Source organism: Lottia gigantea, assembly GCF_000327385.1.
Source record: "Lottia gigantea unplaced genomic scaffold LOTGIsca_63, whole genome shotgun sequence".
Lineage (NCBI taxonomy): Eukaryota > Metazoa > Mollusca > Gastropoda > Lottiidae > Lottia > Lottia gigantea.
The window spans coordinates 1,494,041-1,516,470 of NW_008710145.1; the positions used below are offsets into that span (position 1 = coordinate 1,494,041).

Genomic DNA, 22,430 nt, shown 5'->3' on the forward strand with positions numbered 1-22,430 from the left:
GTTATATTGAAATATACTAAACCTTAACAAAAACATTTTGCATGTTTAAAATAAAACAGGAATAACCATAGTATTATTACAGCATGAAACAAAAAGAGAATCAAAATACCAATATACTTATAGTTCTACTTAGAGTAGATTTGAAGATGGTTCCTTGTTAATTTTTGTTCATTTTGTTTATTGGCTTGTTATGAGAATTCAATATTGCCAAAGGTAGCTAGTCTATGACATAAAGTATGTACTTGTTTTAATTTGATACTAATTTATTGTAAATTTTTGGAGAACAAATTTATGATGTGCTCACCTTTATTGCATGCCTTATCACTGTTAGTATTTATATAGTGCAAGTGTAATATTTTACATAATGTAAAATTAGTGTGTATATTGGAAGTAGTTCACTGTCATAAAATATAGTTAATATTTTTTGAAGAAACTCTGATATTCTGTAAAGGACAGAAGACATGTCTTTTTTAATCGTCAAACAAAATTAAAAAACAGTTTTTCAAGCCAAGAAAAATGTGTGATGGTTTTTTTTATAGTACTTGCCAGTGTTGTTCTTGACCATATATACAATTAAGGTATATATTGGAATGTGATCAGAATCATAATAGTGACTTTTAATGTGATTTATCTATTTAGTGCTTTATTTTATCTAATAAAAAATTGAGTTTTCTGTGAAAACGATAAACAATATGATTATTAAATTATTTACATAAAAATGTTTACAACGTAAGTGGCAATATATATGTATGTGTTGTGCCTACTGTATATTTGTATCACCTTTAATTTGTAAAACCATGCTCCATTTTCAATATCATCATACATTTTTACAGCATTTTAAATAGTGTTTAGTAACAATATTGAACCAGCAAGAGTTATATAAGACATTTTCATTGTCTTTTAGTTGTGATAAACCCACATTTTTTATAATCTTCTAGATTGTATTTTAATAGTAATGTTAGTGAATTTGTTAGTATTTGTAGTGTTTGATTACAAGTTTTTATATCATTAGTGCAATTCTTATATTTTATAATAAACCAGAGGTTGAAATTTACAATTTTAATATAAAAATTTTCTTTCAAAATTTTATAAAATCAATTTCTATTTTTTTAACCCAAAACATTTGAACTGTGTGTGTTTATGATTGGTTTAGACATGGACAGCACACTGAATTGCCCAAATATATTGGACTAGTATAATCTTTAACAATATAGCATATTAAGTATATAAATGTACATAGTAGATATATTTATTAATTCACATGAAGGCACGCACTTTTTATCATGCTTATTTTTCTTAATTCTCAAGTTTATTTTTTTTTTGTTTTAATGCAGACCTTTATTTTTTCCTGTAGTAAAAACCACAAATAATCAGACCTGGACTCTTTATAATATCTAATTATTCTCAAATAATCTTAGGATGAATATTTTTTGTTGGTCTTTAAACTAATTAAAGTTCATTGTGTATTGTTTTGAGATACAAGGCCTGATGTTGTTATTGTAAATAAAATAATTGTTATTATTTATCTTTGTATTTAGTCATTATTAACTGAATTGTTGAATATTTAGAAAGTATGCCCTGACAAATATATTAAATAAAGAACCTATTTTTAGTCAGTTTTAATAATTAATATATAATGAATGAAATTATTTAAGACACTAATAAAAAGATGAAAGAAATATATTTTCATGGTAGAAAATTTATTAAAGCATTAAAGGTTTTTATTTTAAAATTGTACTTTTTTTTTTACTTAACCAGCTCATGTTTTGTAAAATTGCCTCAGTTTTTAAATAGTTTTTATTATCGTATTGTTTACGTTTAAAATACATTTGTACATTGATCATCATTAATTAAAACAGCTTTAATAATGTTGTGTTTTGTTTGCATAACAATAATCTGTGGAATTTGATTATGAATAAAAGAATAAAAGAGAACAGTTGCTTGTAGCCCCAAATATTTAGGAGTAGATGTCCCACAGTCACCTTCCAATGTTCTGTCATAGAACCAAACCATCTAAGATATTTATAAAAATTTATTTTCTGGTATATTTATCTCAAATAACAACAATACATTGTGTACATTAATAAACATCAACATAATCTTTATACATAAATTAATATTTACATTATCATGCATTTCTTTTACAAGTTGTGATTAAAGCTACCATGAAATGATAAAAAGGGTAATTATTTTTTTTAAAGAAGTTGTAAAACTAATGTTTGTTATACATCTATATCATTTAACGCTTTAATATAGTCAGGATAAAATTTAATTCGAGAAAAGAGAAGATAAATGTACTGGACGGATCAATATTCAGTTGGACTAGCAATAGCTCTTGTTGTCTGCTTAGCGATTATGTGGCATGGGTTCAAATCTTCCTTGAGGGAAGATGGCATGGACTGTGCTTCCAAATGTTTGCTTTCAATCCCTATCACCTATAATAATACGACCAATCAGAATATTTCTATACTGTGACAATCTGTTTATAAGATTTAAGTGAAAATATACACTTGGTATATATACAATTACTGGTATAATCACTGACAGTGAATTTCAAATGTACATAAAGCTGAACTCTTCTCTTTTTAACAAAGAAAAGCCATATGCCATTAATATTCATTATTTACAACTATTTTATAAATCAATTCTCAAATAAATAAATATATGCAATACTGTAATAATGTTTACAATACAAGTATAATACAGTTCTATAAATAGATCATACTGTACATCCAGAATTTCCAGAAATTCATTTGGAACTCTCAAACCACTGTGATGTTTGAAATGAATATTTTAAATTACTTCAAAAATTCAAAAATTAAATTTTCAATTACTTACATTGGTCTTAATGTTCAACTGTAATTGGATCCAAAAAATATGCCTCTGTAAATTCATAAAAACAAAATAATTGTTTCATTAATTGGTGTTTTCAACAACCCAAAGACAATCTTTGACAAGCAATAGTATTTGGAGTTGATGTTTCAATTCAATGTGGGGTCACATTATACATTTTCAAATAGATAATTTCAAATTATTGACATTGAGTATGAATGGAGTATATAAATTGAAAGTAATAATTCTCTTTGGCAAGACACAATGGAAAGTATAATAGAAGTAGGGTTTGTCTTTTTACTCAATTACTCAGACAATAGCATTTCATTTAAAACTTGAGCCAAGACTAAATTTTGAATCCTAAAATTTTTTCTTCAAATAATATGATTACTTATTTGAGTATAAATGATACACAGTGAAAAAAAAGCATAAATAATTCATTTGCATACGTAAAAGTTTCACCTTAAAATATATAAAGTCGACCTGACTTGAGAGTGTTTTGAGTTGTGTTGAGTAAATAGACAAACCCACAGAAATAAGGCAAAACTCATAATAATTTAACATATCACATATTTGTTTATAAATAATAATAATAATAATATCAATATCAATAATGAGTTGAGCTGAAAATTATGCTGACTTGAATTAGCAGCTCTTGCATCTGTAAAATAAAAACAAAGTAGATAAGAGGTATTGTTTGTTGAGCACAGAGTAGAATAGGTGACATATTCAATATGTAACTTTTTACTTTTATATCACTAAAAGAAAGTTGACTAGTTGTATTTCTGATTTTATCTCTAATCTGATATCTTAGCTTAACTAAGAGGTTAATAGAGTCATCTTTGTTTTATCAAATTCTTCCCAGATAGCTTTGAAAACATAATCTTCTAAAAATTAAGATATTTAAATTGGCACATATTTCCACAACAAATGATTCAACTTACAGCATCTATGTTCATCTGAGCCATCAATACAATTTCTAATACCATCACATCGTTTTGATTTGGCTATACACTCTCTACCACTAACACACATAAAACCTCGATAACATGGTCTCTCAGTTTTAATACTCTTTATTGTTGATAATTCACCTGCAAATATAGAATATTCAGTTAGAATTATCATTAATCTTTGTATTCAATCTTTATATTATACTGTACAAACACCAAACAGCTTGGCTACAATCTTCACATTTTTGAAGAATTGGATTTTAATAAAAAATGATTTCTATAGTGAGTGTTTCATTTACCAAGTGGGATATATAATACAATTGGACGTGTTTGAATCATGCAACTGAATAAATGAATGAACATTATGTCAAATCATTCATAGTTTACAAGTACTTTAAAAACTCACCAATAAAATCTGGGACAGACCATTTAAAACTTAATTTCCATAATGCTGTGAATAAAAAATGCATTTTAATAAAACAATTAAATTTCTTGGCAAAATATGACCTACAATCTGTAATTTGATAACTAGTCATCTTTGTCAGAGAATTCATTTTGTTAATAAGATAGGATACCAAATACATGTAATTCAATTTTTACATAGAAGAATGAATTACATAATGAATATCAATTCTGCAATATTTGAATCTGAATAAAATGTCATTTCCTAGTTTTTTGAAGAATAAACTTACCTGATGCTGAACAATCTAAGATAGGAATTTCATCTGAACCATCTCCACAATGGTTTACTCTATCACACATTAATTCTTGATCAATACATAATAAATTGCTACACAGAAAATCATAGTAGCCTGGACATCCTTCTACAATAGATAGTATATAGATTTATCTCCCTTTAGTCTCCAAACAAACCTTGAGTAAAACTGCTCCACAATGTATTTTGAATCATAATGTTCAACAACAAAATGGGCATCATAATATGTAAACTAAGAATGCACTGGTGTTTTATACAATAAAATGATTTAACTCATCAAGTCTACTTCAACAAAATTCAAGATGACTGGTGATCACTTACCTTGTGTAACATTTTTATAAGTGGTATAAATGAAATTTAATTTATCGGTACTGTAGAAAGACCCACGTAGTCTAATATAGAAACCATTACTAGTGGTAGATATAGGACTAACATCACTCAGATTCTCATAGGTATATTTATTTAATAACTTTCCTTCTGATGTTACACCATCTCTTATCTCTAAATTATTACTCTTACTATACTGTATCCAACCTATAATTATAACATATTCTTAACTATCTACAAATAACAACACCTGGCAAAGTGTGCACCATGGCCTCAATACATTTTACTTAAGAGAAAGGCATGTCCCTTCATTGTATGGTAGAACCATATTGGAAATATGACATTGAAGAATATACGCAAATTCACAAAATTTAGTGACCAAAAATGGGTTAAAAAACCTCTGATATAATATGACATGGAATGTTTGACCCTAAATAGTGAAGATATGACATCTGTATCTCATGTCTGAGGTAGAGCAAGATTTGTGGGGTCTAGGTTAAAGACATATTACTTACCATCACCTAACAGAACTTCACCAATTCTTAATACAACTCCATCAGGTTGATTGTCTGTTTTAATTTCACGTTTTATTATCCACACACAATCAAAATATGTCGGAAAAGCAGAGGCTAGACCAGAAAATTCAATTGTACCACCAGATTTCATAGGATATATTTTACTACAATCTATAAATATATCAAACAATATTCAGTTTATGTTAGATTTAGAACTGTTCAGGCGTTCATATCTAATTATTGCGGTTTCATTTTTTTTTTATCTTAAAGAGAACTTCTGTAGAACCAATGCATCAATTTTGATCGAAACAGTAATTTGCTTACCTGTTACAGGTTGCTCTGTCCATACTTTTTCTGTAAAGAAATAAAAATATTTAAAATATGAAAAACTGAGAAGTAACCATGTTTGTCATCTTTGTATGTGTATATTTTGTGATTTTTGGTCTTTCCATTAATTTGTTAAAAGGATTTTACATGAAATTCATTTGCTCTTAACTCATAAAGCAGTCTAATTTTCAAATTCCATTACCCATTTCTTCTTACTAAAAGTTTCTTGAAATAAACATTGCCTTGTCATATATACATATGCAATTATGTAGTTTCATTAATGAAGAGTTGGTATATCAATTACTGAACAACTGTTTTATAAATATTCAAAAATATTCTTAAATTAAATTTTGGCCCCATTTACATTGAGATAATTAAAATTACTTACCTGAGACAAATTGGTAAGCAGCTTTAAATCCTGAATATTGACAGCATGGTAATTTACTAGTACCAGTATTAAATACAATAAATATAGTATTACTTTCTGATAGTATTACAGGTCTGTTATTTAAATTTAATACTATTGATGGGGAATCTATATTTAAACCATCATATACCTGAAATATATGCATTAAAAAAATTAGAAAAACATAATAACTCAACCTTTAACTGAAAATATTTACAATTATATCAAAAAAAAGGAAAAACATGTAAATATTTTAACTGCATGCTTTTGTACCATTCATATCATTCTCTGGAGAACATGCAAAAATGTCTATAATTTGAAACTTATTCAATTTCAACATTACAGGGCCATCCTGTAATGAGTAAAATTTTGAGAATTTTAGGTACAGCAAATTTTTATCATACACAGAGATAGCGATGTATAATTCAGTTTCTTACAAAAAGTTTTAATCAATTTAATATGCTTTCAGTCCCACCCAAATAACTAGACATATTCTCAACTCAAAACTGCAACAAGTACTTGAGATTTGGAGTCATGGGTTAGCAAACTAAAATAGAACAACTATCTTTTAGAGTGAAATATTTTCTGGTCTAAATATTGGTATATTGTTTCTACTTTATTTATGATAAGTAGATAAGTAATTAGTATGAAATGATATTAAATTTTACACGCCACTTTCTACATCTTACTTCACTAATGAAGACAGTAACTGTATTCTACTAGAAATGATATTTTTTGTCAGGTAATCTTCAAAACAGATTATTTTTTTCTAAACAAATATCAATAAAATAAAGAGAACAAGAAATAGAAGGCTCCATTTAACTCACAACATCATTAGAACTTCTTGAGAAGGAAACATAAAACTTGGAACAGAAGTGAAATGGTCAGAATTTTTTATGTTCTACTAAGAATGGACCATTGAGTGGCTAATTTGGCAGAAAAACAGGAAACTATAAAGCGTAGGTAACAAGTTTATTATTGATAAAATAGACATTTTGATGTAGAAAAATAAATAATTAGCTACAGGTGTTGGAGAGAGTATTAAGACGAAGAACCAGTGGTCATTACACTGATTACGGTATTTAAATCTATTCTCAGTCATTAACACACATGTTTTTATCAATATTTTCTGGTCTACCATACTTATTGTAATAAATACAGAGCAGGTGCTCCTACAGAGTCCATGTTGTTAGTCTGATAAACATCATTGTTAGATATATCAGAAAGTAGTCTATCTAACTACTCAAAATTTAAATATCATTTTCATTAAATGTCAATTCTTTTCTTAGAAGTGCCTCATCTGGTCTGTGTGTCTAACAATAATTTTTCTTCAGCCAAATACTGTAATTAACCAATTTTTAAAATTTTATTCTATTTCACTGATATATTGACATTACTACTCAGTTAGACAACAGCTTATCTCTGTATCAACATTTAAAATACACAATACTGCCATTATTCTGTTTAAGCATTTTTTTCTTATTTTCAAATAATGATTTTTAATGAATTGTAAAGAGGTTTTCTTATCTTGCTTTTTTTAGTTTTTTGTTTTGTAGTTTTGATACACTTACAGCTTCCATTTACACCATTCAGATAGGCACTTTCACGACTGGGAGTCCCATAAATCTAGAAAAATTTGATCAAATATGACATTACTATTGCAAAAACTACGTTTGGATTGAATGGCATTTGTATTAGTGACATCATAATGTAGTCAAGAATGTTTCAATTGCCTGAACCACAGAAATCAAAGATATGCAAATGGAAGCTATAAGTATACCCAATACACATGCAAAGACTAGAAAACCTCTTTACAATCTTATCAACTTATTCTTATTCAAGTTCTAGAAAAGAAAAATGTCAATTACATATTGAAATTGCTTCAAGACTTTTTAAATACAGTTATCTTTAAAGTGGGGGTTGACCACTGATAATAAATTTGAATAGGTTTAGATATTACCTATAGTGCATAAAGAGCATTATCTTATTCCATTAGCCAGATGTTAATAGTTTACCCCTTACCATCTTCTTATCTCATACTTATTCAACACATTAAACATCTTAATAACTCTACTAGAATTTCTTGTCATTATTGTTTGTGGTATACCTTCTCCTTATACACCAAAAGTTTTATTTTTCAAATTTTTCTAGAAGTTAATTGAACATGAATATTGAAGTCGTTTATTTACGGAATAACAACTTTATTTCAAATGTAAATGTTAACAACTTACAACCTAATTATACATTCCACCATTATTCTAAAGATGTTTCAAAATCAGGCAAAAACATCTACATAATTACAGAAAGCTTACTTTTTAACTTGCTTGGAATTGGTAATTCTAAAATATTCATAAGTTAAGGTACAAATCAATCATATTACACGTGTTGTTTTTGTTCATTTTCTTTTTTGTTGATTCACATGTCATCATTGTGAAGATTTTCTCTAAAATACCTTACTCACTTTTTTCTTCATGCATTTGCACATTTTTAAAGCAGAGAGAAAGCTAATTTTCTAGTCATTATTTTTATTCATGACTTCATCATTACCTTAAAGTAGCTTATCTTTCTTAATACTTCTATTAGAGCAGAGTTATAATGACTTAGTATTTTGAATATTCAAATTAATAATGTGGACATAAAATGGCATGGTTGTGTCCATTGTTGTCAGGCAATGCCACCTAATATTTTGTCTAATTGTATGTATAATGTCTTGATAATTATTTTAAGAAGAATTGACCTTTTAATTACCACAAGTGACAAGTGACAGCTTCATTTGGAAAACCTTGTTCAGAAGCTTGTTAAATTCCAAAGTGAAAATTATCTTCAATTTGGTTAACTAGCTATATCCAAATGAGGCATTAGGCTTTAGCTTTGGGCTTTTCTCCTTCCACCCACTCCTTGACAATGAATATCTAATTGAATATTATCTTACTATTGCATAGACAGACTTTAAATAAAACTATTAGAAAAAATAGAAATGCCTAAAATTTTTGTATAATTCCAAGACAAGGAAACCACAAAAAACTTAAAGTTCTCAAGTCTGTGAATTTGAGAGGAATTCAACTCAAAAAATAAATTGTAATTTGTAATGATTCATTTAAGTTTTTCAGGTAACAAAAAAGTCAAGTCCTTACTTTTTTTTTGCTCAGAACTTTATCTCATCTTTCAGATTCGAAATTCTAGAATTTTAATTGTTCTAGTGTAAAAACTGCTGTATAAAGTTTCTATGTCTAATGCTGCAGCTATCATAGATCTGTTGTTTTAAGCTGATTATAAAGATGTAGAAAAGCAGACAAGGGAGATAATAAAAACATGTCAAGTTAACATGATATACATTACAGGTAACATTACACCAGTTTCAGTTTGTACAATTACAGATAGACAGATAGTTTGATAGACATGCAGAGAAATCATCTAGATTTTGAGCAGTTGTGTCCACATCCTATTCTGTCTTTCCAAATTGTGGTATATCATAAACTCTGGCTAGCCTCAGATCGTCATCCCAGCTTTCAAGTTTTCACTCAAATATTATGATGAAAAGTATTGATCTGATCTTCAGTGTAACAAGATGAGCAAAGACAGTGTATCAAATGTCTTGGTAATAATGTGGTATCTGAAACATGTCCCAATGGCCCACCTCCTAAATAAGCCACTGCATATGCATGTCTGTAGACCTCAGTTCTAGTCCTGTCCAAACCATTCAAATCATCAGCTCATTGGGAGATATATACTTAGTGGAAATCATAATATGAGAAATCATGGAATACCAGGGAAGAAATCACTCAAAGAAAAGCACTTCCATTAGTTTAATTGTCTTTAATTACTTGTCTGAAGATGTTTAAACATGTCAACATCATTCCAACTACTTAGTTTAAATCATCTACAGTTATTTGATATTGTCAGAGTAGACACCAGTATATAAATGGTGTATGTAATTGACATTATTTCCTACCCAGTAGAAACCTAATCCAGTCTGATTTTTATTCCCATGGTAGAGACCCACTGTCTGGATACTTCATGGGGGACCATTTTAAAATAATTATTGAGAAAATACTGCTGATTTTCTCACAATCTCTTACAGTGACTATTTACAATATTTGTATAAATTCAAGTGCCACTTTTCATGTCTTTTTCTGTATAGTTCCATTAATAATTTGGAAATTGTCTGAAACTATTATGTCCATCTACAATTAAAAGAAAATTATCATGCTTGATGCTTTCTACAATTGGCAGACATGGTCAAGAATCTACAACACCACTCTTAACACTTGCAGAATTCTAACCACTTTTAAAGCAGAATATTTCTGATGGTCTGCCCAGCAGTATAAAGTAGGTACAGTGTCAGATTTCACCTCCTTGCTTGCACTGCTAATTGAATAAAGAAATGATGTCATTTGATATCATCTGAGTATTAGTTAGTATTAGTAAGTTTTATATTATGTACAGCTTGTTAATGGAGACAATATACCCAATAAAATAACCCTACATAAACTAAATTGTATTTTAATAAGAACTCGGCCTAGGTTATAAAGAACCATGTTACAGAGAACAATGGACAGAAATCAGCAAAATGGCATTTAAATTTCTTGGGATGAAATTTTCAAGAAGACCAAATCAGGAAAAACAGTTGAGCCTTACCCTCTAGAATTTCAATATATTTAGAAATGTAGACGAAGACAATTTCAATTTTGAATTGGTCTAATGGGGATAAACCTGTTCTATCAGAAGCTGGAAGAACACATCTATACCAGTTATAATGGCCACACACAGTACATGTGTACTGTGATAATCAAGTCACTCTGTCATTGTAATTTAAGGTAAAAGAGTTTGCTACTTTAATACTTCATGCTGCTATCTGATGAACTGCCACTATAAAGGGTGTGATAAGAATTTAAAATAAAGAAAAGGGTAAAGAGCTATTAAAATCTAATATTACAATAGACCATATTTTGTACTTACTTTAACCTGGCTATCTGGTGCAATATCCCAATCATCAAAAACTACCCGTACATGACCATATGGATCAAGATTTTGTAATAAAAAAGAAAATGTTTCTCCATTCATGGCGTAACCATTGGGAAAGTTTGGAGACTTCACCCATCCAACACTAGCACCTAAATTTTCATCAACATGACCAACTTTTAACTCATATTTATCTACAATGAAAAATCATAGAAAGTTATTTATATGCCCTCATGATAGAACTGAATATGTGACTAAATATTTTTTATAGTGATAAATAACAGTTATTAGATTGTGTTCACATCACCATGAATACCACTCTGTATCAAGATTAAGATCTGATACCAACAGCAATCTACAGCTGTTAATAACTTATAACATTACTATGATATTGTACCTAACATCTGTTTAGGACAACACAATTCCTCATTAGAGGAGTTGGTGATTTATACTAGTAGGGAATTTCCAGATTTAATGTTGTCAAAATTTAGATGCACTCCTTGCCCCTCTTATGTCAAGATTGCTATAATTTTATCTAAACTTTTGATTGTAAAATTTCAGTTTCAGGAATTTTTCTGATTATAATCAACACTGGAAAGAAAATCTCATTCTTGATTCAAGTCTCTTTCACAGAAGTGGATCCTGGGACCCCCTTTTACAAATAATTTTTCGACATATTTATAATATGGATATTTTCACATTTGAATAACATTTTTTGACGAATGAAGAACAGATTTTGCGGAATAAAATTAATTGATTTTTTTTTTTTTAAAACTAGTTTTGAAATAGATTCAGGGATCAGTGATCAGCCACATGTAATATTTTGATATAATTGCTCTATAATGCTACATAGCAACAAAACAAGGTTGTCTTCATCTTAGAAGATCAAACATTAACTTACCTAATATTTGGAACTGAATTTTAAATTTTCTAGGTGTATCCACTGTAGACGTATTAGACATACAATGGTATAAACGTAAATTAGATGAGATAGATAAATATTTCTGTTGGCCATGATGATAATTTCTATGTGTTATTTTATTATATGGATAATCTACTTCATGTAAATGTAAATGATCACAGCTGTAAATATAAGAAATATACTCTTTAGCAATTCTGTAAAAAAAAATCATCTTCCAAGAATTGTTGATTGGGTAAATTGGTTTGCCTGAACAGATTTTATCACAGATCTTGCAACATGCCCTATAAACTTTTGTCCATTTTAAGCTTTGCACAAGCTATGATATGCCAAATGGCATCCTTTCACCATTCATTTAGTAACTCTGTTCTAGAGGAATGGCTTTATCATCTGCTGGGCAATAAGGTGCCTCAAGTCATGATCCTTCATAAAGTAGGTCAAATTTGTCTTATTGGTCATTAGTCAGCACTTAACAACATCAGATTATATAAGGTTGAGAGAAACATGTCAGCAATCACTACTTACCCTGGAATGCATATCTTGTTAGATTTATTAAGTCCCTGTACTCCCTTCTCATCACATGTAGGAAATTTAATGTCTATAAATTGAAGTTCTATTTTACAAGTACTACAGGACTTTATTTCTATTTGACACCAAGAACTATATAAATCTACTGAATAATTGGCTGGATAGGACGGAGACAATATCTCCCCAGAATCACCCTTTTCTACCCAAATTTTTCTTTCACTCTGTCCCTTTTCACAACTGATTGGCCCTAAAATGTAAAAATCAGCAATTGATTAATCATCAAGAGAGGCTAAATGATTTTATCATCAAAGCAATCAGCTTACAGCCATGAATTTTCAAAATCCAATTCAACAAAAATAATTTTTTTAAATATTAAAAGTGAATTACATTAAATAATCCAATGTAATACAAACCCAAATGTAAAATGCTTTTTTCAATACATTGGATTTAACTCGACTTATAGACCTTTTAACAGTTAATCCAGATAATATCTTTGTGGATTTGCGAAAAATAACATTTTGTGATGTTAAAACTTTTCTTGAAACATGTAAGCCTGGTAAAGCCAGCAGGAGCAATCAATTTGTATCCAGATATAAGATAGGGTATTATCTTGTATCATTGGTTTAAATGTAGCTTACATTGTATCTCTCTAAATATCATAGGTTTTAGCTGCTAAGAAATGCTTTTGGTGCATTTATCCAGTCTATATACAACTTGAGGTGTCCGCATTACGCATTTCATACTATATTAAGGTATTTGAATGTCAATTGATGCTTATTTTTGCAAAAGTGTACTGTAGTGTATGATGCTTGAGGTATCTGAGTTGAGGTCAATCTGGACTAATCTTTGGAATCAACTTAAAAAGTCTTCAACTGTAAAGTCTTCAGGGCAATCAATAGCTTACATGTAATTTACTCAGGACCAATTTCACAATGTGTCAATGAGTAAAGCTTATTAAGCATGGTTCTCCATTTTCAGAAGTTAATTTGTTTCAGGAACGAGAATTGTTTCGTCAAGCTAATCAGTAACAGTGTTACAGCCAAATTTTTTATCCGTGTTCGAAAATTCCAATGACAAGTGTTTTTCTAAAGTCAGCCATGTTGTTCATGGTGAACCTTTAATATAATTAACTTACCTCTATCAATGCCATTTCGTAAAGCTTGTATATGTGAAATTAGTATGAAAATCGGCAACCAATTGAATGAACCTGAAAAATAGAAGAAAAGGGAACTTATTATAATCTATTGCAATTATTTTTATATCGTATCTTCCTAAAACTAAATCCAGTAATTCTTCTTTTACTACAGATGCAAAATAATTAACTCAGATTAAATTGATTTGAATTCTGACTTGAGCAAACATTTCACTTGTTTTGTTGATCTACAGCAAGTGTACAATTATATAAAAGTTATCCAGAAACTTATTACATTGAATAATTCAAATAATAATTCCAAGAAAATAAAAAAAAATTCCAAATTCCTGCCTGCAGGAAATATGAACACACATGGACACATTGCACATTTCACTGAATATAATCACTTGAATCATATGGCTTGATAGTTGAAGACTACTAGAATACTAAGTCTCCATTGACAAGTATCCACTTCATCTTTTACTCTAGCAGGAATTCTACAAGTACACTGATTGATTCAGGTAATATTTGATTGTTTGTTAGTTTGTGAATATTTAATGTCAAGATACATATCTTCTCTTTATGAATATTCTGTCAATAATTAATATAGTCAGAAATCTCTATGACACATTCAGATATTGATGACTTTTTAAGAAGGACATGACTGTCAATGTAGGTTAAGACTATATCACCTTAATAGGAGGGCTACCTTCTGGAAAATATTATATGGACAAACTTGAGCTTTTTTATATCCAATTTTATGATCTTTCTATTAATTCTATGAATGTGCTCTATTTTGGCTTGTAAATACAATATTTCTAACAGTGAGTAGCATTATTTTGTATTGAAAATTATTTTTTGCCTTATTCTGGTTTATTCTTTGTTATTTCGGTTTTTTTTCTTTTAGTTCTATGAAATTCTTGTAGCTTTCTGTATTTAAATCAGAATTTAAAAGAATTAAGAAAACCTGATGTAATATTGTAAAGAAAGAAGATTGAATTGATAGTTTTCAGCCTAAGATGATAATAATCTTTGTAGAAATGGTGCGTGACATAAGATGGAGTACTATTGTAACAATATTACCAGTTAACTTCTCCATGTGATGATTCATTTGGAATAAAACAATTACAATGATAACAGTCAATTATATTAGACCACACGATGTTGTACAGGTTACAAGAAATTAGCAACAGCCTCTAGAAATGGTCGAGATACCATCATTCATCTCTAAATTAGATCAGACGACCGACTTCATTTTGTGCAAAATAATTTCAACAGGTCACATAAAATTGCACAAATTACATCAAAGTGAAATGTTGATTTCAAATAATCATACTTGCCAACATGTGATTTGAAAAATTTAACTTGAAAATAGCTTGTCACTCACATTTTTTCAAGTTTGTCAAACAAAAGAAATTTCAAACTTAATATGGATACAAAATTAGCAAAAAAAGTATTAAAGGAGAGTAATGAAGAAAGCCTAAAATGATCAATTGACAATGTCAAAGTGAAATTGTCAAGCAAAATTACCCCTTATATTTGGTCTCAATATTTCCCCACGCCATGAGTCAACTACGAAGCTTTTCAAAATGTACTGAAAACAATTTAAAGTAATTCATTTTAAATGGATGAATTATGACATTCCATTGTGTCATCGTGTCAAGGAATTTCAATAGCACCAGAAGAAAACAGAATATTATTCAATAGTAAATTATACAGTAACCAAATGTGGAATATCATTATAACTAGCATTGTTAACAAGCAGCCATTTTTATGTCACTCTGTATTACAAGTGATCACTTCGTCAACTGGGAGAATTGCATTTCAAATCATTAACAAATCAACTTTAGGCAACAAGACAACTGAATTAATGTTTTTAACATCCTGTTTTATTGATTTCAAAATTTCTACTAGTAACAAAAATGTTCTGTCAGGCTAAATGTATGAGTATGAGAAATATTTTCAATTTGGTTGTAGAGCTGCTGGCAGTATTAGTGATAAATCTAACTGTAAGAACTTGTTGCTGTCAGTCAGAACAAGGCATAGTTAAGATTTATCTATGGAGTAATTCTGTTAAAAGCTGGAATTATTCTAGTAATTGAAACTTGTCAGAATATATTTAATAATAGATATATCATAATAACTAAATATTACAACCCAAGAATATTTTAATACCATAGTCAATATAATAAACAACCCTTTATTCCAGGGTATTCTGTACCATTCTCAAGGAAATTCTAATTTTTGCATGATAATGAATAAGCTTGACCTCAGATCTTCAAAATCCTAAATAAACTGATACCGAGGGTTAAAGTTAAGATGAACTTTCTGAAGAAGACCATACATTCTGCTTTCCTGCTTTGTCACCTTTGGTACTTTGGTTTAAACTTTAGGGCACCAAGCATTTCCAGTAAATCTCTACCAAAGAATACTCTGCATAAAGCAATAAAGCTTGGAATTTCTAATTAGTCTTGTCTAGCAATTATAGTCAAATCAACAGCCCCTGTGTCAATTATTCAGTAGAACACGAAATACATGATATGTAATGGTCTAGATACATCTTATTTTTCCTTTTACACCATGATTGTTTTAATTTACGGTATGTTTTGAAAATAGTTTCAGCCATGTTTAGCAACAGATAAATCTTATTTTTGTGCTGTAATTGATGTTTATAAAATTAATTAAATGAAATAGTTGACAGTAGAACATGATAAATTGTTTTTTCATTCATGTTCTTTTAAATTAACTCAGTTATTTCTGAATACACGATTGATGGAAGGTATTGCTCAGTAGAGTGCAACAGTTGTGTACTTGTTCAGCAATATGATAACAGGAAGTTTTGACAGCAGGATTTTTTTTGCATAGAGTCAAATAAGAGAACCCTGTACACATCAAACTCTAAGGTCAATGAAAATTGATATTAATATACTTATTATTAAGAATTCATGAAATTGGATGATAAGATCTATTCTATAGCTCATTCACCACTGATATTTAAAAAAGATTTTCTCAATAGAGATGTGTCCTTGAGCAACAGGAATACAGTTCATTTTTGTACAAACAATAATCACAAAATTTATCATTTTGTAATACATCTCATTTCCGTTTACAAGACAATAATAAATTGACTTTCATTTTTCATCCTTTTTTTCTATTTTAAACACAGACTTATTTTATTTTTTCTTGAAAACTAAGACATGCACCATTAATATTCTTCTATTACATGAGGCTTGAAATTAGACAGTAAATTTGTGAGAAAATTTCACCAATGTCATAAAATTTAAAAAGCCCTTTCATGTTATGCACTAAAAAATATGATACCAATGATAAAATTTTATTTAAAGGATGGAAATGACATACACTGTCCTATAATATTCAGCAATATAGCATTCACCAATTTAACAATATAGTTGAACTGTCCACATCCCCAAATACCACATCTACCAACAACACCAGTAAATCATTTTCTCAAACTGAACATCAGATTAACAACTCCATTAAACACCAGCAAAATAACAACACTATGAACTGAACATCAGGGTAACAACATAACAACAATGAACATCTGAATAATAAAACCATTGTGGACTGAACACCAGAATAACAACAACATTGTGAACTGAACACCTTAATAACAACAACACTTAACTGAACACCTAAATAAAAACAACGTTGTAAACTGAACACCTGAATAACAACAACACTTTGGACTGAACACCTGAATAACAACAACATTGTGAACTTAACACCTGAATAACAACAACACTGTGGACTGAACACCTGAATAACAACAACAATGTGGACTGAACACCTGAATAACAACAACACTGTGAATTGAACACCTGAATAAAAACAACAATGTGGACTAAACACTTGAATAACAACAACACTGTGAATTGAACACCTGAATAAAAACAACAATGTGGACTGAACACTTGAATAACAACAACACTGTGAATTGAACACCTGAATAAAAACAACACTTAACTGACACCTAAGTAAAACAACATTGTGAACTTAACACCTGAATAACAACAACAATGTGAACTGAACAGTCAAATAATCATCACCACAATAATCCACTTACTCACTTTACAACAGATAATCATCTGTCTCCAACCACCAACAGTGCACCACTTAACACAGTGGACCACACAACAAAATAAACGAAACAATATACATCACACACACAAAACAAACAGAAAACCACATCTTTCAATCCGTTTATTACATTGGTAAAAGAGCACTCATCAACTACCTGTCATATTATAGTTATTTCAATATTCACTTGAATATAAATATTTTATACTTCCATCTGGTAACAGAGAAAGAAACATTTACATATTATCATCTGTAAGTATATATTAACAAATATAAACTTATTCTAAATTTGTTAACATTATTTCTATATTATTGCATTACCAGAAGCCTAAACTTATTATATATCATTATTGCATATGTATTTTCCTTTTTTTGTAAAAAAAAAATATAAATATACTTTATATAACGTAATAACATCATTTTCTTAATTATATGATAACAATTGAATTGTTTTTCCACTCTAACAATATATCTTTTTATCATATGAGTCTAGAATATTCTTATAATTATAATGTGGTGTATTAAGGGAGGCCAAAATTGCATTCTCCTAGATTGGATTAATAACCTCTAAAATCCAAAAGGGGAGCTGAGGTGAGGAGATGGCCCCCCTGTCCCCATGACTATGCCACTGCAATAACATCTTCTTTTCTGAATACCCTCTGAATGACACAAAAACATTTCTTATCTGAATGGAAATCACAGCAAATGGCTAAAAGGTGCAAAAGTATGGTATAAGTACAAATTAAATTTAGCTTGATGGCAATTTAGAAATACCATGGTAATGTAAAAGATCCATTGTTTATCTGAATATATGATAACTCTAACAGAATTACAAAATATTTTAATAAAAGAATAGGAAATTGTTGATAAATGTGAAATATAATAATGATAGGGTGATTTCTACTAAAATAAACATACAAATATATCCTATCCATGAACTTTTTTATTTCTCATGATTTGAGTATTTATCTACAGATATCATTGTAAATTATATATACAAACATTCTATATTTATAAATATTATTAAAACTACACTGTGTCAGATTATCAAACTCTGTATCGGTTTAAAGCAACACTGTGCACTATCTTTTTTGCCTTTTTCTGTATAATACAGAAAAGTAAGATGTTAAATTCCATTTGAAAATTTCTACTATATACAAAGAGCCATTGAAAAATATAAGTAAAAGGGCATTGGTTGTGGTAGACAGGTAAAATGCAATCTGTTACAAGTATGGCTCCAAATTTGGACAATCAGATCTTCCTAAGAAGTATCCAAAGTATACCATATTACATATACAATTTCAATGATCTTAAACAATTTTCACAAAAGCACTGGCTAGGCTCACAGAAACTGTGTGCTGAAATATTTCAATGAAATCCTAAAATAAAGCTAGTAGCATACAACCTTGTTTCAAGAAGAGATAGCATAATATTTCTTGCTCTAAACAATAGAGCTGGATACACATGGCTTTCATATCATATAATAAATATTATTTTAACTGATAACTTCCACCATATTTCTATAATATCATGATCTTTAGTCAACAGAAAGGTTAAATATTCTATTAAATTAACAAAATATCATAAACCTTAGTACTTCCAACACCAACAAATGTGTAATGATCATGTGATATTGTAATGTCTAGGGAAGAGATATTGAAAGAGTTTTTTGAGTTTTATACAAGGCATTAGGGAGGTTATTATCTTGTCTGGAATAATATCATTCTTGTTAACATTGCATCAATTTCTTTGTATTTCTCCTTTGCCAGAAATAAGATAGTTATTCAAAAAACACATCTTGCATTTCAAATATTTTATCAAAATTAGCTAACATTTGGCACAAAGTTTAAATATGAGAAAACCAATGTAAGAAATCCCAAAAGATTAGCTAAATTATCTAAATTCTAAGAACAAAGGCATCATTTACAAAATACTGCACAATCCTCAATAAAACACAATAATCTGGAATGCAATTTGATTTCCTTTTTTATTTTCCCAGATACAAAATGGTTTATCAAAGAAATATTAATGAGTCATAGGCTCACATGAAAGTAAAAATATTGCCTTCACCCATGTCAGTTTTTTGGTCAGTCAATATTTCTTTTTGACGCCATAGAAAATGCAACCGACTCAGCAAATGAGGCATGAGATTTGATAGGGATTTAAGTTTCATTGATTTTTGTGATATTTGGTTTGACATACAAGTGTATATCAGTGTCAGTGTTTGAATAATGGCATTTGACATCAAATTAAATGTCATGCCATTAATAGAATTATTAATCAATATGTCTTTTAAGTTGATAAACTTAATTCAAAAACAAACAATTCAAAAATTTGCAAATTTCTCATAGTGACATTAAAGAAAAGATCCCTATTTCAAAGACACTCACTGGCAATAAAACTACTGCGGTAGTTGAAAGAACCTCAAAGACAGTATACAAGTCTGACTACCAAGATCCTAGATAAAAACATGGGAGATAAAATGAAGATAATAATATAGACATTAAAGATAATTGACTTAACTACATGTTTGACAAGTGTTAATGATATAGAAATGAAAAAGACAGTTGGGAGTGTTTTACTTTACAGATAAATGCTATATCTTTCACCGATTGTGTTCCCCATCATCTGCCTACCCTCTCATACTGACTGACAATAACAAATGCTGGCAGATATTGAGAATGTGTTATTTTCGTGTAAATCCTAGTCAAAACTATTTATTACCTTTCAAAATTCAACTTAACTACACCAACATTGCTAAAAGATGAACCAAACTCTCTTAAGTTAATTAGCTAGAAAAACTAAATAACACAATTCTTAGAGAAATCAGCCAAAAAATACATTAAGAATGATTTTCTCCTTTACTGATAATGATCCCTTACATCATAATATTAGTACAGGTACTGCTGTTTAATGGATACAGTTCTTATAAACATCTAAACTAGATCTTAAGTGAGGTTAGAATTGGGTAAGATACTAATTTCTTTTATCAAATAGTAGAATACAGCCTTATATTAAGATCTGATTAACATACATTAGACATAGTTTCAATGGCATGTATCACATTTGAAAATGAAAATCTGTGGTCTAGAAACTTGAATGTCCACTGTAAAATATATAGAGTCATATAGAGGACTACAACCCTTCAGTATGATGAGCTGTGATAGAAGATTATTAGTAACCCTTCTCTAAAAGGGTCATTAAAACCAAAATCTGTTTATTTTTACAAAATGTCAAACATCAATCTTTCATTTGACTCCTGCTCTCCTAAGCAATAATTCTTTTGAAATATTTTGCAAATTTTCTTTTGAAATCATGCAGAGTATTCAAGTTTTGACACATGTCAAACAAGAGTAAGTTATGACAAGATCACCATAAGTTCTGGTAATCTTTTAGAATGGAATCTATCAAAGACCTGCATGTACATTAGTCTGAGTTTTACAAGAACATAAACTTAGGCTTCTTAAAGATTTAATGTAGCAGCTAGGAAAACCTCGCTGTACAAGAAATGTTACTGATGCCACAGTAAGTGCTTTTGTGAGAAAGTTTTTAAACCTTTCTACCTGGCTAAAATAATTTCTCAGTTTCTTAGTTCAGTAAGTAACAAGTTGGATTGTCATCAGATGTCAAAGGTTCAATACTGGAAGCTTTGATTCATCTTGAACAAAAAAATCTATGAAAAATAATCCTACATTATACTGTCTGTGATTTAGTAATTTATATGCCTGCAGCATGGATCTATATGCCCATAATGAAAAGGAAAAAACAACTTCAGAATCTAGAAAACATCCGAAACAGGCTGATTGAGTGATATTTGGATAGGCCTACATATCTTTAAGTTCTGCAAGACATATCAGTTTCCAAGCATGTTAAAGGATAATTATTGATGATAAGAGAATATGTTCTAAAATAGACAGGGTTTATTTAGCTTGTGTAAGATATATTTTGTCAATTCTTCAATAAATAAAATATGGTGAGGGAAAGAACAACAGTCTTTACATTGTACAAGGCTAATATTTCCTCTAAAACAAGAGAGCTTGGCGTACTAACAATGTAGACTATGTTCTGTTCAATGTTAAAAAGCGAGTAAAACAAGTGTAATAGAATGAATACCTGCTGGGTGCAAGAAGATGTAGTTTCATACCACACCACATAGGATTTCTCTGGTTTTTGTTTGGTGAAACTTTAACCCTCTTATTCTGGCTTTTCATTTTTTTAATCTGGTTCCCCAACCAAATTAGAATGTAAATATCTAATTTTTTTAAATTACAGAGGAATAAATAAATGGAAGACAAAATAATGAACTTCATGTAAAAGTTTGTAATGTGGGCACAAGAGAATAACCAACACTCCTACTTCATTTTAAAGAACAGTTGTGGTTGAATTTGGTGGTAAATCTATTATTGAAATTTGTTGAAATATTATTTGATTATATGATCATCAGATGATTAAAATACGGTTTTGAGATGAAAAAGGTGAATTAAGATCCCAGAAATCTAACTTTATACCAAATTGGTGTTTTGACAGGACAGAGTTTCAGACTAATGATTTAAATTTTGAGGAAATGACATTCACCCACACAGACATTACTAATAGTAAATAGTTCACCTTTTCTAACAGATGCTTTTACTTTTATTTCTTACACTTTACTTTAACATACTTTTTTTCTTAAAAACACTTTACAATAACCTTTGTTATTTCCTTTTACCATGGAAT

At 29.2% G+C, this 22,430-nt stretch overlaps 1 protein-coding gene across 1 annotated transcript; it reads right to left on the reverse strand.

Annotated features, from left to right (window-relative positions):
- Positions 1-3,389: 3,389 nt before the first annotated feature.
- Positions 3,390-12,110, reverse strand: LOTGIDRAFT_235372 (hypothetical protein; the record flags this gene model as incomplete). Its single annotated transcript, XM_009064569.1, has 10 exons — positions 11,936-12,110; positions 11,032-11,228; positions 6,055-6,223; positions 5,664-5,693; positions 5,340-5,510; positions 4,819-5,031; positions 4,475-4,606; positions 4,189-4,233; positions 3,777-3,923; positions 3,390-3,493 (listed from the first exon to the last, which is right to left on the reverse strand). The coding sequence occupies exons 1-10, from the start codon at positions 11,994-11,996 to the stop codon at positions 3,390-3,392; spliced, it is 1,269 nt and encodes a 422-aa protein (XP_009062817.1). The 5' UTR covers positions 11,997-12,110.
- Positions 12,111-22,430: the final 10,320 nt, after the last annotated feature.